This window comes from Ursus americanus, chromosome 7, assembly GCF_024610735.1.
Source record: "Ursus americanus isolate L20-20 chromosome 7, mUrsAme1.1.p, whole genome shotgun sequence".
Taxonomy (NCBI): domain Eukaryota; kingdom Metazoa; phylum Chordata; class Mammalia; order Carnivora; family Ursidae; genus Ursus; species Ursus americanus.
This window is the reverse complement of record NC_142133.1, coordinates 60,191,592-60,210,465: the sequence shown is the minus strand read 5'-3', so window position 1 is coordinate 60,210,465 and position 18,874 is coordinate 60,191,592. Positions and strand designations below refer to the sequence as shown.

The 18,874-nt window shown below is 40.6% G+C and overlaps 1 protein-coding gene across 7 annotated transcripts in view; it reads left to right on the top strand.

Moving 5' to 3' along the window:
* The window catches only part of LTBP1 (latent transforming growth factor beta binding protein 1), a 403,697-nt gene that overhangs the window by 309,027 nt on the left and 75,796 nt on the right, over positions 1–18,874 (top strand). For all 7 annotated transcript variants that reach the window (XM_045809100.2, XM_045809101.2, XM_045809099.2 and 4 more), the window contains 3 exons: positions 434–556; positions 7,471–7,593; positions 12,604–12,729. In XM_045809100.2, coding sequence (XP_045665056.2) covers positions 434–556; positions 7,471–7,593; positions 12,604–12,729 — 372 coding nt within the window. The remainder of the gene's footprint in view (positions 1–433; positions 557–7,470; positions 7,594–12,603; positions 12,730–18,874) is intronic.

Here is an 18,874-nt window from a genome sequence, read left to right as displayed (position 1 = left end):
ACATGAATTTTGGGTGCTATTTTCCAATAAAACTTTGAGTACAGGAGTAGGTAGTGAGCTATAGTTTGCTGACCTCAGCTTCAGACTGTTATAGGCCTAAGTGCTTTTAAGCTCAGTGTTCTCTTTAAACCTATCAAAGAGAGTCAAGAAGCTAAGTTGAGGTTTACAGATTGCCCCAAAGTATTTGCCACTTATCAGTGAACATTGGCATTGATATATACAGATTCTTAGCTAACTGGTTCAGATTTTGAGTTCATCTGGATTTTTCCCTCCTGGGGGATTCGTGACCTGTTGCTAGAGATCAGTTTAATTCACACAACAAAGAGTCTAAATTAATTACAAAGTAGATAGTTTATTGACTACTTTACATGTATGATTAAAAATATTTTTAAAGTACCACATATACAGTTTCTTTTTACTCTCTTGCCTGTAGATATTGACGAATGTCAGCACCATCATCTCTGCAGTAATGGACAGTGCAGGAACACGGAGGGCTCCTTCCTCTGTGTTTGTGACCGAGGTTACAGAGCATCCGCCCTTGGCGACCACTGTGAAGGTGAGAATTGCTCCTGACTGCACAATCCCAGAGACATCTGGACATCATCCTGGCTTTCTGTCCTTGAGTCCAGCCTTTTGACCTCACAGTCAGGACATGAGGTCCTGGCAAAAACATTTTCCCCATGGTCACACAGATAATGAAAAGAAGCCAGTAGAATCCAGGTTTTCCTTGCACTGCTCAGTGCTGTGTTTTAGAAGAATGATGCCAGCTAAATAAGTAAAGGATCACTTTCACTTTTCTCAGCTTTAGGTGGTTTATCCTGGGTATATAGTTCTGAATGGTAATACCTTATTTATGCAGGACCAGCGTCCAAATAAGTAAACACAAGTTAATTTTCCAGATAACTGGAAAGTTTTAAAGAGCTAAACTTTAATTCAATTTTGAGCGTTTTGCAGAAGTATTTCTAAAAGCTGCCCCGGGTGTCCAGCATGGTGTAATTGTTATCCACCCACTGCCCCACTGCCTGCTGTGCCTCAGAGCCCCTGGGGTGGTCAGGGCTGCTGAGCTGGTCTTTCACCAGCCTGTCACCTGTGAATTCTCTGTGCTCATTGTCTACCCAACTCACCGTTTTTTTTCCAGTTCATCCTCTGATGTCCCGCATGTAGACCCTGTCAGTTGTGAAACCAGAAATGTGAGCGTGGCAGGGTGGTGCCTCACATGAGAGTTAGCGTTTGTGAGTGTGGGGCTGAACCCCACCTTGGAGAGAAGCACATGAGCTTTTTAGTGAGTGGTTTTGTGGCACAAATGTGACACACATTGAAAAATGGCCACGATACTTTCTCACTTGTCGGTCCCTCTCTGTTGGGAAAGATCCATTATACTTTTAGCATCCTACTTTACTGACCAGAGAACTTGGCACAACCAGGGAGAACCTTTCCAGAGGGCATTTGGGGCAGTTTCAGAGGCCTTAACATTTATGTTACTGCTGAATAAGCAAGTCATCTAGGATTTGATCCTAAGGTAATGATGGACTTTAAAGGGCTAATGACACCAGTGAAGAATCACAATCAACGTACCTATTAAAAAATAGGCAAACAAGTGATGAATCAAAATAATGAAATTTGATTGAAAAACTGTGTATTGGGAACTCTGTAACGTATGGGTAACTGTTAATGATTCAACATAGTGACTTTCCAAGGTGAGAGAGGCAGACGTGTACCTGGGGACCAGACATGCAAGAACCTCTTGCAGAATAAATAGGTGACAGAGCACATGCTAAGGCCCTGAAAACCTAAACTGACCACCAGCATCTCTTCTGCCCTGACCCCTGACTGACCCAGAGGGCAACCAGGCCATTGATTGGTCCTCAGTAGAGGTTATGTTGCTCTATTTTGGCTGTTTTAATGTGTTGCCTGTCTCGTCAGAAGTCCAGGATTTTTATTCTGTCAACATCAACCGCATGAAAAGCCAAACAAAAACTTTTTAGCCAATTTGCTCATCATTGTTAATATAGATATTCAGTAAGAAGGCTTCTTTTGGAGTGTATAATTGGTCTTTTTTCTCTTAAAGTCACGGCTAATTTCCCTGGTGTTCTAGGTTATAAATAGATTTGGAGTCCATTCAACTAATTCAGTGCTGTCTTTGAAACTATAATAGCGCTTCAGCCTGCTTATTCCCAACTAGTAGTGTTTCTGACCCTCCCCAGTGGTATTTTTCTGTAATTAACTGAGCTGTTGCTGTTCACATGCCTCTCACAGCTGTGGGAGGAAGAACCATCTTTCTTGTTGGCTTTTATATTTACATGTGTAACTTTCCTCTAATAACTCTGCCAAGGCCTTGTTTTCTTGAAGTGTTATCCTACAGTCCTTCTGGAAGTCAGAATCAAGAGTCAGAATCCCAAGTATTGTGCTAATTTCTGTGTGTTACTTGCTCCAACATGCTCAGTAGCCACTCAGTCTGTGAAGGGTGGCCTCCGTTGTGCTGGTTATTAGATGTCTTGGCATCTCAGCCTTCAAAGGCTCTGCCTCTGACCTGTTTCCCTTCTAGATTCAGTCTCTACTTCCATGCCCACCTTAGCACCTTCCCCAGCCCATCACTGTGATTGCTCCATGCCAGTCCCTTGCAAAGCCTGAAAAAGAAGATTTATGATTTACTCTGCCTTTCTGTGGCCCCTCTCTCTTGGTCATTTCTTTGTGGACCAAATAAAAAAAGGTGAGAAGAAGTGCTAGTATTTGTCTCCTTACAACATTTCTTTCCAAGTCAAAATCATTCATTCTTTTCATGTGTGCATTCATTCCACAAATATTTGAGGGCCAAGGATGTACCAGGTATTGTGCTAGGTATAGGACATACAGCAATAAACCAAACAGACAAAAATCCCTCCCTTTGTAGAGCTAACATTCTAGTGAGGGAGCTATGCATGATAAATAAGTAAAATATATAGTTTGTTAAGTAGCAATAAATGCTATGGAAAAAATAAAAGGTTGTATGGGGAGTGTGGAAGGCGGGAGGGGGCTGATCTAACAGAGGCAGGCAGAAGCTGCCTTGAGATCATGGCATTTGATTATTTATAGGAAGACCGTTCCATTCAAAGGAATAGCAGATGCCAAGGCGCCAAGAAATAGGTTTTGTGGAAGAGGTTCGGAGTTTGACTTGGGCACTTTAAATTTGGGATGCCCATAATGAGTATCCAAATGAAGATATCTGAAAGGCAGTTGGACCTATGTGTGTGGAATTCAGGGGCGAGTCTTGGGCTGTGTGTCATTGACACGTAGACAGTGTTTAAGCTGTGAAATTGGATGACATCATCAAGGGAGGCAGTTTAGCTAAAAGAGAAAAGGGGTCAAAGATGGAGTCCTGGCCTCACATTTATAAGTGAGAAGGAGGATAGGAACCAGCAAAGGGGATTGAGAATAAATGGCAAGAGAGGAAGGAGGAAAATCAAAATCCAAGAGAAGAAAACATTTCCGAGAGGAGAGTTATGATCTGTGTCAAACGTTGCTGCTAAGTGAGATGAGGACCAGAATTGAGCATGGGGTTAGGCGGGGTGGGGATCCCGGGTGACTTTGACCAGTGCATTCTTAGTGAAGGTGTGACCAAGATTGACATCGTTTCCTTAAAGCCGTTGCCCAAATGCTAGAAGGGCTCTATCTTTCACAGCAGCCTAGGCGGTGTTTCAGGACCATCCCATGTTGGGCTCTCTAAATGTTCAACCTACTTTTTTTTTTTTTTTTGCTTTTGAAGATAGCGGTCCTTCAAAAAATTTAAATTAAATCAGGATCTAATAAAATGCACTGAATTTTCAAATCTATATGATCATTTATAAACACTTAGAATCATGTTTCTTTTCCTCACATAGGTTCTCTTAGATTTTGAAAAATGAATGAAAATCAAACGGTTTAGAAGTAGCATGAACAGGGGCGCCTGGGTGGCACAGCGGTTAAGCGTCTGCCTTCGGCTCAGGGCGTGATCCCGGCGTTATGGGATCGAGCCCCACATCAGGCTCTTCCACTATGAGCCTGCTTCTTCCTCTCCCACTCCCCCTGCTTGTGTTCCCTCTCTCGCTGGCTGTCTCTATCTCTGTCGAATAAATAAATAAAATCTTTAAAAAAAAAAAAGAAAGAAGTAGCATGAACAAAGCTGATGCACTTCCATTTTGCTAAGGCAAACATCTTGGTAATGCAGTGTTTCTCTTGTCGATGAAATTCATGTTCTCAGGACCCTCCATCTTTTTTGAATTGAGATTTTTCACATGATGCTCGTGTTCAAATATGCCTTTCCTTGGTTATCTCTGTTTCCTACAGAATAAGGAAAGGTATCTAAAAACTGACTGCATAACACCCACGAGAATAGCTGTGGAGCTGTTAGAATACACATGGAAAGTTAGCGCTCTCATGCCTGCCTGTGGGAACGTAAAATGGTGCAGCCACTTTAGGGGACCGTTTTATCACAGTTTAAACTTACTCTGTGACCCAGCCACTCCACCTCTAGGAATTTACTCAAGGAAAATGAAAGCCTGTGATTGCACAAAGACTTACACATGAATGTTTATCAAAATTGTATTCGTAATAGCCAAACTGTAAACAGTCCAGGCACTCATCAAAGGTGAATTGATCAACAAATTGTGGCACATTCATATGATAGACTACTGCTCCGCAATAAAGAGGAGAGAGAGGTTGGTACACACAATACCCTAGATCAGTCTCAAAAACACTGTGCTGATCAGAGGAAGCCAAACAAAAAAGGGGCACAAGGAAACCTTTAGGGTGATGGAAGTGCCTACAGCTTTTTTTTTTTTTTAATGGGTGGTCTAATATACTCACTTAATACAAGTTTTATGGCAGAGATTCACACACAGTAGACCAGCATTTATCCCCATTTGGCACAATCATTATTGAGAATAAATCAGAGAGTTGGGGCTTATGAATTATTTTCATAGAATTTATATCTAAAAGCCTATTCTCAGTTAACTTTGTATCCACTTAGAAATCTTGATACTCCAAGCATCAGTTAGCTGGTGAATAAAACAGTCTTTGGCATGGAAATGAAACCTAAAGGTTTCAGACTTCATGGGAGACACTGATTCCTGCATGCTCTTCTCTGTCTTATGCATAATTTTCCTTTAGTGTTCCTTTCATGGCATGAGGTTTAGTACAAATGGATATTTCAGGGCAGACTGGAAAAAGAGTCAAAGGGAAGTATCACCAAGCCTTATGTTAGTAACTACAGAATAACATTCTTACAGAGATATCTCACAATTCCTTAAAAAATGATTTCATTTGCAATGATCTAAGAATCTAGCAGTGATCCCAGCAGATGTCAAGGGATAAAGAAATGTCTATGTTTTGATTGTGATGGCGATCACGAGAATGTATCTACATTTGTTCAAACTCATTGAGCTAGACTCTTAAAATTAGGTGCATGTATTGTATGTAAGTTATATTTGAGTGAAATTAGAAAAACACACTAAAGAAGAAGGGATAACCCACTTTAGTTGTGACAAAGTCACATCAGCTATGTTTCATGTTCTAGGATCAGTATTCAGAAACATTTTAATCTAGGGGGACAGCCTGACTTGTGTTTATTTCAGTGGAATGATATTATAAGGTGCTTACTTCTTTTTTATTTGCCTCACGAATGGTACAGAAGCCAGTTAATAAGTGGATTGGGTTCTATGAGGAGAATTTAATTTGGTGTGCCAACATTTTGAACGAGACAGTGAGGAGATTGAGACTGCAACCGTCTCCATGTTCACTTCTTCCTGGAACTTCTCTTGCATTTTCGCAGCAATCATAATTATTGGCAAGAAATACCATCATATGCCAAATTCTGAGAAAACAAGGAAGGTTTTGTTCCTTAGCTTTCTTCAGTGCTAATAATTGAAATCCTGCACAGACAACAGAAGAGGGAGTCATGGACTGTGTTAGGAGTAATGAGCTCTGACTGGAAGTAAATGTGGTAATAAACAGCCCTCGTGAAAGATCTGCCCAGCATTCACGCAGTGAGGGGGGTCATTAATTGTCTCACGTGCGCAGTCAGAACTCATTACTGGTTACGTAAACCATGTTTAGTTGCACATGTGCTATAAATATATGCATTAAAAATCCAGTCAACCTCAAACCTATTGGTGATAGCTGCTGAGTAAGTGACTTCAATGGAGCTTTTGATCTTGCTGATTCCCTTTCCCGCCAAAAGCCCCCTTCTCCCCCTCCTCTACTTTCTACCCTGCTGTCCAGGCTTCAAGTAAATCCCCTCTGTTACATGAAGCCACCTTTGGCCTTTAAGACATCTCTTCTCTAAATCCATGTGACACATGAAGTTGGTACCATTCTTTTGACAAGTAATTATATATTTTGGCAACTCTTAGGTTGAATTTTTTTGGACTTACAAAGCAATGTAATATTTTGTGTTTATTTTTATTAATATAATTTAAATCATTTCTGTTTGGGAGCAGAAATCACGCCAAATAATTTAGAATTTTTCTTATAATGCATAGTCAGGATCTTGTATAAATTGATACTCAAGATATTCTTTTTTTTTCTTTTTTGAGAGGGAGAGAGAGGTGGGGGAAGGGTAGAGGGAGAGGAAGAGAGAGAATCTTAAGCAGGTTCCATGCCTAGTGTGAGCCCCACGCAGGATTTGATCTCATGACCCTGAGATCATGACCTGAGCCAAAATCGAGTCAGACACTTAACTGACTGAGCCCCTCAGTTGCCCCCGCTCACTTTTTTGTTTGTTTGTTTATTTATTACGTATTTTTTAGAGAGGGAGATAGAGGAGGATGGAGAGGAGCAGAGAGAGAGGGAGGGAAAGAAACTTAAGCAGGTTCCACACCCAGTGCAGAGCCCGAGTTGGGGCTCAGTCTCAAGACCCTGAGATCATGACCTGAGCCGAAATCAAGAGTGGGATGCTCACCCAACTTAGCCACCCAGGTGCCCCTAGATGCTCAAGATAATCTTAAGATTTATTTATTTTAAAAAGATTTTATTTAAGAGAGAGAGTGCGCACAAGCAGGGGGAGGTGCAGAGGGAGAGGGACAAGCAGACTCCCCACTGAACAGGGAGCCCAACTCTGGGCTGGATCCCAGGACCCCAGGATCATGACCCGAGCCGAAGACAGATGCTTAACTAACTGAACCACCCAGGCACCCCTCTTAATACATATTTAAAGAATATTTTCATTCCCTGTTGTCATCAAGAACATAGCCAAGTAAATTGTTTAGTATAAGACTTTGATGTTTTCTCTTCCAAATTTCATTTGATGTTAAAACTTTATTAATTGTTCAAGGCCAAAATCCTTTCAAAATGTTTCATTTTTTAAAAATTGAAAGTTAAAAAGCTGTCTTCCATTACATCTTTCTTGTGGAAGATGTAAAATAATGTTCATTTACGTGCTTTTTGTGTGTAAGAGTAATGCTTAATTTTTTTAATATAGTTTATTCTGTCTTTTACATTGTTAAAATTGACTTACAGATATCAATGAATGCTTGGAAGACAACAGTGTTTGCCAAGGAGGAGACTGCATTAACACTGAAGGGTCATATGATTGCACTTGTCCAGATGGTTTCCAGCTAAATGACAATAAAGGATGTCAAGGTACTTCTCTCATTTTTGTCCTGATTTACATGGTTGCTCAGTTCTGTGATGCTTCCTGATGGTAGGCTGTGGCTTTACCCATTTATATATAAAAGAACTATGCCAGTTTAGAGTTTAAAAATCTCTTTCTTGGGTCTGCATCAAGTATGGGAAGTTTTCACTTTGCATTCCATGTTAACTGAAACTCAAGCATTTTGGACCTGTGTCCTAGCTTTGCAAGCTTCTGTGGTAACTGAGATCACCTGTACTTTGCTGTTCCTTCCATGGGCCAATCTTGGTGCTAGATTAAAAATTATCTTCTGGCTTTTTTAATGGCCTTCATGGGTATATTTCATTTAGTCTCATAGCTGGTATTTATCCATCCCTTCCTTGGTCTCTGTTTTTATCGTGTATCAAGCTTTGTCTCTTCCTAAAAAAACCTCAGTAATAATTTGGTCAAAATTATAGAGGTATAGAAGACAGGATTTTATTATTTCTTCAAACTGCTATCACATTTCGTCTCCCAAACAAAAGTATAGAGGACACAAGGTACTGATAAGAACACAGCACCAAACACAAGAGCTTTAATTGAATACCTACCATGTGCCAATTACTGTAGATACCTCATGGATTTGTAGAGAATTTAAGAGGCAGCTTATATCCATTTTGGACATGAGTAACTGAGGCTCAGAGAAGTTAGTTTGCTCTTCCCAGTAAGTAGTAGAGCTGACATTTGATCCCAAGATCTTTCCCGCTATTCTTCCCTATGTTGCCCTACCAATTATTACTATATTTATAGCCAAAAGAAAGAAGACTGTGAGATTCAGTGCTTTTCCCCCAGTATAGCACACTGAGTTATTGGTGATGCTGGGACTAAAAAACCAGATTGTCTAGATCCTTCATCTCAACACTTTTAGCTCTACCTGGCTGCCCTCCAACTTTCCCTTTTTATTAGTCTTAAGAAATCCATGCCTATTTCTTCCACCAAAGACTCTCACTTATATTTACCTTTATACTTATTTCCGCTACTTGGATAATTTTTTTTCCCTAATTGTTCCCCCTCCATTAGCGAACTCTGAAGTATATCCCAAAGTGCATAAAAGTACACGTTGTTGGAATTCTCCTTTATCCACTGCTAGTGGACATGAATAACTTTTTAATTCTAGGTTGTCATCAATTGTGTCTTCTCTCATATGTCCCAAATGTATAGTACTTGAAGGGGAGGATGGTGTGTACTGTCTAAGATGTAGCCCTGGAATCATACTGTACCCTATATCTGTAGTATTATCCACACCCAGCTCTAGGTGACTGTGATACAAAAGACATGGGACTTTGCCTCGAGATCTTTTTAAATTAATTTACTTACCAATCCCAAGATTTAGCTATACTGTGATGTACCTCATTTGATGTCCTATATTCATTTGCCATTGTGATGCAGTAAGGTGAATTTAAATTTTTCAGTATTTTCAATGCAGAAAGTAAATGTGCTGGGGTTTAATGCAATAGAGAAGAAATATTTGAATTATAAAATTATTGTGCGAATATTTCCATTTTGGGACTTTGACATCTTCAGATGAATCTTGATTTATATAAAAATGCCAAGAGTTGCCCCCTAAGAAGCCCCACTATTCTGTTTTTATTACAGACATTTAGGTTTAAAAGCAGTACTTTCTTTTCTCATTGCTCTCCTCCACACTTTTTGACCAAATACAGGCAAACTAAGTCTTCTATAAATGGACAATGATTTCATATTACAGATTTCATAAACTTGTAGAGTTAAATCATAAGGAGGTAATTTAGTCATCTGATTTATTAATTATACTACTGTCTTCTCTCAGTACATTAAATTTGTGATTTGATATCAACTCTAATATGTCACTTCTCCAAATATGTTTTATTAACTGCAAATCCTTATTAAACTGACTTCATGCTCTGTCACATTGGTGATTCCTGTTTTCCAGAATAAATTAATATGTCTGCTTGAAGGACTTAAATCCAAACAAACGAAAAATATTCCTGAAGCAGGTTTTAATTTCGTTTAGAGTATTATCTATGAATCTGCTCCATCACCCACCTTCTCTGATTTGAAGCTGTTTATAATGGCAGTGTACACTCATCTTGTTTCTAAATGCTCTCCTTGGGCTGTGTCACTGGAGGCAGCCTTCTGATCTTTCACTCCACCTGAAGTTACTAGTCTACTTCTGTCTAATCTAATGGCCAGATCCCATTCTGTACATAGGCGTAGAGTTCTGAGTTTGTTTTAATGCCGAAAATGTGATTGATGCCAGTGCTAAGAACCATGGGATATATATGAATCACAGTGTGTGATAGACATAAGCTTTAAACTTTACCTAATAATTTGAAGATAGTTCCATATTCAGTAAGGCATTTTCAGTTGGAGGTGTAAGGGTCTCTTCCCCCAGCAAAATTAATGCTGATGTACAGACAGCATGGAAATTCCATGTTAATAGTCTCTGTAGGAATGTGACAGCGTACATTTGAGATTCAGAACACACTTCAGTTTTGCGTTTTGACTTACACATGCCAAATTGTGAATTTCTGTGGAATCTCGGACCCATGAAAGAAATCCAACTTAAATACAGTCTGGCTTTCAGCTGAGTTACTAGCAGCATAGTTTAGAAATGCCTCAATAAGTACAACCCAAATTGAATGCATATGTTTCTCTAGTTCCAGATATTCGTGTTGTTCTTTCTTAGCGGTTTCCTGGAAAAAAGTCTGGGAATTCGTCTTCAATTCCTGTCATCAAACTTTTTAGACAATTATTTGTTAATCAGTGACTTCTCTTGAAGCAAGAACTTCATGACATTATTCCCTATGCAAATTTGTAAGCTGGCAGCTTTTAAAGGGCCACATTGAGACATAGGAGGAAGTAAGGAGGCGGTTTGGATAACCTCTTGGGCTCCACAAGGTGGATATGGACCTTGGGCTTGACCCTCAGGCCAGTGGAACTTTATTGAACCTTGTTGCCCAGACAGAGGCAACTCGAGGCAGCAGGTTGGAAGGAAAGAATGAAACTAAAAGCCAGGAGAAAGTCAGAGTTCAATAAAAGATAACCAGTCTAAGGAATTACCAGTGGGTATGGACAAATCATAAAAGGTGTCAGAGATTTTATAAAAGAAATGAACGATGTCACAGGGTGAAGTCACATTGAGAAATAGTCAAGTAGAAAACGATTCATTGCTCTTCCTTGAAATGCTCTTAAATTAGCGACAATAACAAGAGTGAGAGGATTGCTAAGAAATATGAGGAATTCCTGCTTGGTTTCTTACTTTGATTCAGCGGTGGATAGGCGAACTAGTCTGAATTATATGGCAGGTGGAATGGTAAAGAATTAAGGATTGATATAGACAGATGAATAAATCAATGATATTGGCAGAATATCTGTCACACAATAAGGTGAATAGGGCAAAAAAGAGAGCACCAGGAGATCCTGGGTGCAGAGAAAGGGATGACTTTATGGAGGAGAACTGTAGGGTTGATGGGTAAGCATGGTCTAGAGGTCACAGGGAAGGGCTCATAATCCATACATTTTCCGTGTGCCCATTAAGCTCTGCAACTATTCATGTTGGCTCCTGCCTCCCCTGTTATATTGTGAGCTTCATAATGGCGAGGGGCCTACCCTGTTCAACCTTCTCATAGGAAGCATTCAGTAAATGGTTTTAATTGAGTTAAAGATGGACTTCTAAGAAGATGTATCAAGGACCTCTTTACTGAGACATAAAGGAGACTTCAGGAGAGTAGGAAAATGGCCTTAGTAGGGCTCCTGCTGCAGGGTGCCAAGGACCTGTGATAGTTTTCATGGCCCCAGTTAACTAAGAGTACCTTAAACAATCATGGTTTAATTAGGAGAGAATGAACATAACAGATTTTGTGGTGGGCAAACATCCCTAAAACACTATGAATGTGCTGTACTAGGAGTTGGGGACTTCATTCAAATATGTAGTTCTCTTCAAGGAGCCATCAGTATAATAAGGGACACAGCTGAGGAAAACATTGATTAAAACACAGTGTGGATAGGTAGTTGCATGTGTCAGTACTGGTGTGAATAAGTGACCATTTCCAGGATGCCTTATATTGTCAGTCTGGGCACTTGTGTCCACAATAATTTGATAGAACATTTCACTTCATACATTGAAAGTGTTTAGGATTGCATCATGACCCTGACCATGGGGAGCGTAATTACTCTTCATTGAGAACGAGCAGGTCTGCACAAGACTTGTGCTAAGATGGTTAGCACACATGTACAGCATTATTTGTTCATGAGTGTTAATAATCATAGCTACCCCTTTCTGACCGTTCATTGTATGTTAGGCACTGCACTAAGCCCTTGACCCTCATTCACTAATTGCATCATCACAAAGCTGTGCAAATGATAAAAACTCCCCTGATCTAAATGGCCTTCTTTTTCTTGCATTTTCTTTCTTCTGTCCATTTTCAACCAGTTTTGGATTGGTGGCTATCTCATTTATATATTCAGCAGACATTTGTGAAGGGCCACTGTAGGGACCAAAGACTATGATAAGACCTGTCCAGTTTTGCCCATAAGGAGTTCACGTCATGGGGGTTGATGGGTGTGGAGGTGACATGATGCTGTGGGGGCTCCCACAGAATTGTGTGCACGGCCGTGGGAGAGGACTAGAAGAACACAACATGCTCACGGATGAAGACTGTTTCTCAGAGGAGTTGTTTGTTAGAGTGTTCCTCAAGCCTCCAATAGGTCTTAAAAAAAAAAATACATTCAGGTTGAACGTCTGAAAATGAAAATGCTTTTTTTTTTTTTTTGTAAATTGAAAATGGTTGAACATTGGCTTATTCATAGGATTGAACCAAAATAGTTTCTCTCTTAAAACAATCCAACTTGTGGTCTGGTATATGTACAAATGGTACAGTTGAGCCACAGAATAAGTGTCAGACCATTGTGTAATAGATTGCTTACTATATGTCTGCTCTCATATGAAACCAAAGGAAAAAAATATTTTTTCACATATTTGGAACTCTTTTCAATTCCAGATATTAACGAATGTGAACAGCCTGGACGCTGTGGTCCTCATGGAGAGTGTCTCAACACAGATGGTTCTTTTCACTGTGTCTGCGAACAGGGTTTCTCAATTTCTGCAGATGGCCGTACATGTGAAGGTAAGATAAACCGTCAGGAGTCCTGTAATTATCTAATGCTAAAGCAGAGAGGAGATTGCTTTCTGTTTAAGCAGGCAAAGACTGGAAGATGCTATGAGATACTCATGATTTAAGGCCTCAAAGCGTGTACGCATCAAGGTGACTCCTGCAGTCACAGCTCAGGAATTGCTGGGATTTACAAACAGGATAACCCAGGGTTATGCGGATGAAAATACTCACAGGTGATTCCGCGGCTGGTACTGAATTAATTAGTGAAAACATGCAGGACAGGATGATTTTAGGTCCACGTGGGAGACCCAGAGGAAACCTGTAAGCAACCTCCCTGATGTAACTCAAGACTCTGCCAGTTTTGATTAAGGGCCACATGGATCATCTTCATCATGCTAAACGTGTCTCGTTTGATTCTTCTCTGAAGCACGGTCAGCAGAGATTTTCCAGTTATTTCTCTAACATCCTTAGCTGTAGGTTGGTATATATTCCTGCCCATTGGTATTTATTATCTCCTTAAAAGTTGTTTGTGTTGTAAGACATTAAGATAACAGCGTTGGCTTTCTCTCGGCAAACCTCTTTGTGTTTGCAGGGATATAGCACTGTTTATATTCATAAGATTTATGTTCTTAATGATTTATTATAGTTTGATAAGTTGAGGAATAATTCCTCCGAGCCTTTTTAAAGGTAAACTGGGAAGAGTCCTGTGATCATAATTTCAGTCCATAGCTTGGAGCGTCTAGGTTATCAAAAGCCAGCTAAGATGTAAAGAAGTAAATTGCAAAGGTTCGGTCTCGGGCCTATGATAGTACCCAAATTCTTTGCTCTAAAAAAGAGCTCCCAGGAAGTGCCTCCTCCCCTTGCTCGTACCACAGTGGAATCAAGCTGAGGAACGGTGACCAGGTTCATCTGAAACTAATTATTATATTGGGAAGAATGAAGTGATCTTATAAAAAGCAGGAGATCATTGAAATTGCTCTCCTGCCGAGTAGACAAAACATTGATGCCAGATTTGGCTTCAAGTGAAAGATAGTGTGGGGTGCGGTTTGAGCAAGCGTATTTTGAGGGGTTTGGAAGCCATCAGAAGTTGGGAAATTAATCATTAAAGGTGGCCATGAGAGATTTGCAAGGATTCCATGGTGCAGTGTGATTCGAGTTTCACCTGAATTTTATATTTAGAACCTTGAGCCTAAAAGTTCTTAAGAAAGACCCTGCGTGAATACATACGTTGTTCTGCAGAGACCGCGGCGTTCCCCACGGGGGTCACGGGGCTAGCCCATCTGTCACTGATGACACCGATGGGCAGAATGCACGTTTCCCCGCATTCCAGAAAGATGCAGGCTCGATTCTTCATTTGGGTCTGAAACACAGATTATCAGAGCTTCCTTCACTGAAAAATGGTCCACGTTATAACTACTGATGGGAGTGCCACGCAGAAATGATGTTCAGAGGAAACTGCAGGTCGCCTCACATGCTCACGAGCCAAAAACTTATTGCTCCAGAAGAATATACCAATATAAATACCTTCACCTCCATTTTCTTTTGTACTTAGCAACTTTCTTTTAATTCCATGTCTTTTTAAGCACGGATTTCTGCAACTCAGGAGTTATATAATCACTCTAATTTACTTGCAGTTCTAATTTCATTAGGCATCTACTTGGCAAAGACTTGAATTTTAAAATGTGTTTTTAGAAAACTTCTAATACTTTGTAGATTACTACACTTGGTCCATATTTTTTTACTCTAGAAACTGGACAATTTTATAAGTAATAAAATAGGTAATTTAGAATACTGTGCTGATATATGGCAGTATAACTAGAAATCTCCCTAATTATTAGGCATGTTGTTTTCTTTCTAGAAGAAGCTTTGCAAAGCTTTCATTTTTTTATGGGCTTACTCCACTGCGTTGCACTGGTCCAAATTTTCTTTTGTTGGACTTAGCCTGAGACTTGTGGCAGTAGCAGAATGTCCTGATTCTACCCCTGGCTGTGGTGTAGGATGAAGCCAGCCCATGTGATCAGGGTTTAGCTGTGGAACTGATGTGCGCAGTCCTTGAGTTAACACCGAGAAGTGACTGGCTCTCTTACTTCATGTCCTTCCACCAACTTATTTCTGAACTTCTGGTTTGAGCAGCTGGAGACTTGCAGACACAGGGCTGGCAGAGCTTGCTCTAGGCTGGGCTAACTGCATCCTGCCCAACTGAGGGAAGGAGGGCCCTTCCCTGATTTCCCATGGCTTAGTTGGTATCTGGTCCCAGTTACTAAACCACAGTGAAGAGGCATACCCCATCAGCATAAGCTGTCTCAAGTATCACGTAGCATGGCAGAATGTACAGAAATCAAAAAGGTACCACTGGACCCTTCCTTGCCCTTCTGTACGTGGTGTTCTGGGAGCATGTACCCAATAGAGGAAGGAGGAACACCTTGATTCTCATACAGGACATGAAGAGCAACAGTGTTCTTTGAAATTCAACTGGAGTAGAGTCTAAGTATGTGGTTTATTCATTTACAGAGTGCCTATATTGTACCAGGCAAAATACAGTTCTTGTCCACTTGGAACCTACCTTCCAGGCGGGGAATCTGGGATAAATAAGTAAATAGCACATACAGAAAATTATGTTTTTGCCTTTAAACAATATAACATAGTTACGCTTTATAGATATAAGTAAATACAGGTTATTGGGGTACCTGGGCAGCTTAGTCAGTTAAGCATCCAACTGTTGATTTTGGCTCAGGTCATGATCTCAGGGCTGTGAGATCAAGCCTTGCATATTGGGCTCCTCACTGGGAATGGAGCCTGCCTTAGATTCTCTCTCTCTCTCTATCCCCCCCCAAATAAATAAATAAGCACAGGTTGCAACATGCTATATATATTATGCAGGTGGTTTTTCTCCCATCCCACACATGGGTGTTGGAAAAGTGCAGGGAAACCGGAGTCTTCTGATGGACTTCCTCCTCTCTCCTTCCCTTCCTTCCTAGAACTGTGGTTCATCTCCTCCTGCCGCCACCTCTACATCCTCTAGCCAGAGTGTTTATCTTGTGTAGGAAAGCAAAGGAAACCTTTTACCTCTTTCACTAAGTTCACTGTTTTATGTCCCAACTTAGCTTATTCATGTGTTTAAAAAAAAATCACAGTTCTTTTGCTCTTGTAGGTTTTTTTTCATTTTTTGTTATTCTTGCAGAGCTTTAACTCTTGAAAAATATTTATCATCCCATGTATAAGCTGACCCAGGGTTTGGGTTCAACATTGACAGCAGAATGTGTGCAAGTGGGAGAGTAGGGAAACTTGTGATGGTCAAATTCCTAAGTGTCACACGTCTGACCCCTGTGAAGAGGTGCCCCCACCCCCTGGCCTCTTACTTTGCGTCATGCCATGCATGGGTCTCTGCATGCTGCTCTGGCCAGGGGCCTCGGTGCACTCTCAGTTGGGCATCCAGGTTGAATGACAGTTTATGCAACAAGTGCGGCTGGGGACGTCAGACATGTCTAGACCTCACTGTGCTTTCCAGCCTGGTCACACCTTAGAATGGCCACACTGAGCTAGCAGGGACCTTGCAGGAGCCTAGCAACACAGCACCAGTGGCTTGCAGGACCTGGTTAGTCATGGCTAATTTGGCCTCCAAACCATGACCCAAATCCCTCCCTGAAGCCTTGTCTTTCAGAAAGCATCCTCATTCATTCATTTGACAAATATTAAGTGTATGCCAGGTGCCAGCCACCGTTCTCGGTACTGGGGCTATGTCGGTGAACAACAACAATTCCTGCTTTCTTGTAAATGACATAATAGGCTAGGAATACATAAGCCCTGTGGGAAAAGGAAGTAGAGCAGGGTGAGGGAGATCTGAGGGCTGGAGCAAGGAATGGAAAGCTGGTACCATACTAACTTGGGTGGGCTGGGTTGGCCATTCTGCCTCCATATTGAGAGAAATCGGAGAGATTTTGTGTCTGGGTAACAAATAAAAGCAAAAGCCTTATCAGATACCCTTTTTCACACTGGTCATCCCCTGGCTAAGGGATAATAGATTGTCAATAAATAGACCAGAGGGCAGGAGATTCTCCGCTGAGGGCTGTTAGCCTCTTGTCCGTGTGAATTCTGTTTTGACAGGGGAGTACAAATCAGAGTACATCCCCAAGAGCAAACCCTAATGTAAACTATGGACTTGGGTTGATAATGATGTGTCTGTGTATGTTCATCAGTCATAACAGATGTTCAGGGATGTTGATAGTGGGGGAGCCTGGGTGAGAGGAAAGGGGTTTGGGGAGACAGGGGAATATGGGAACTTGCAGCAAAATTTTACAGTGAACCTAAAACTGCTCTTTAAAATAACCTCTGTTTTTAAAAGTCAGGCGTTTCTAGAATTACCTGTTTTTCATAAGAAAGGAAAAATCAAAACCCTTAATTTTCGTTCTGTGTTCTCCTATATTTTCCTCCCCTGGGTGTTATTTCTTACTTTTAAAAATAATACCTTAGACAGGCTATGTGACCAGAAGCTTCTGCTCCTACTTTCAAAACAATTCTAATGCTGATTCAGAATTTGACAGCTAAAAAGACGAGATGAGGACTTCTTATAACATGTAACCCGAACAGGGAATCCCAGTGTATTCAAAGAATCCAGTCCTGTTGTTAAATAGCTCTAGAGATTCTAATCCTGTAACTTTTTAGGGTATCTTCTACAAACCGCTTCTTGCTAACTCACTGTTTTTGGAAAGGGAGAATAATCAGAGGCAAGCGGTCAGGATGGCTAGCTTCTTAAACTTCACCGAGCACAGTGATATCCGAAAGACTAAAAGAGGGGTGCCTGGCTGGCTCAGTCGGAAGAGCCTGTGACTCTTGATTTCGGTGTTGTGAGTTCAAGCCCCACTTGGGTGTAGACATTACTAAAAAAAAATTTTTTTTTAAAAGCCTGAAAGAAGTTAGGTTCAAACTCTGAGGCTAATTTTGTGTTCATTGGAACCAGAAAATACGGTAAAGGCAACTTTTGCCAAATAGAAGAAATAAAAACTAATCTGGAGCAAGCATGGTTTTGTTTTCAGACTTTTAGGTACATTTTCAATGAAGAGGATAGAAAGAAAGTATAAAACCATTGTTGACAGTGAGCCGAGGCAGTTGGTGGCTTTGTGGCACGGAGATAGAACTTTATATCTGTCACCAAGGAAAACATATTTTTCAAAATGATTTAGCCAAGTAGGACATTGAAGTGCCCTACCACAGTAATATGTTACATCTGGCTGCTCGGCCCAAAGATTTTTAGGGTTTGTTTTTTTTGTTGTTTTGTTTTTTAGTTTTTGTGTTTATTTGTTGTTGTTGTTTTGGTTTTGGGGGTTTTTTGTTGTTGTTTTAGTAGCCTTAGGGTCAAAAATTGAAAAATCTAGTAAGAGAATACATCCTGAGTGTTTCTTTTCTGAAGAAAGAGAACTTAGAGTAACAATAAGATACTTTTCTCCCCACATGTAAAAAGGAAAAGGATCCTACAACATTCCAGGTAGAGAAGGGAAACGACTTCCTGCTGTAAAGGCTACTGTTCTTCACGCTTGCTCCTCCTGTAAATGTACTTCTGCAGAAGTAAGTGAAAATGGATGTTTAAATCATTAGGGAGAGAGCTGAGGAAATTTTGCTGGAATAAGCTACTTTTGGATCTGGAATACATATTTTCCATGCATTGCTTGATTGTCCTCTGTATATCAACATTTTTATAAAGAAATTCATAATAGTAGCAGAGAAATTCAAGAGCTCTTCCTAAGCCTTTTATCACTGCTGACCTTTTAAAACCCCAGAGCTATGGAAAATCATCTGTTCGTAGACAGAGAAGTAAACACTTTCTTTGCAGCCAAAAAATAGACCTGGAACTGCCAGAAAGTGAAGTCTGTAGATAGTGAGCTGCCCCTCACACCTTCGCCTGCCACCCAGCGCTCGGCCGGGGGCATCAGGCTTCCTACATCTATCTTGGTGAGTCTTTTGATGTCCTCTGCAAGCAGAGTACTTAATAGGTCATGGAAGGTTGTTGTGAGTAGTATTTTTATACTTTAGGCTTCACTTGTAACATTTAATACATTGATTCCAGAATTGGTTATTTGTTAGACATCCAGCTGATAGAATATTCCATGGTGGTCTTGGACTCCCAACGTGAGTGGACTGGAGATTCTTCCTATAGTTGATG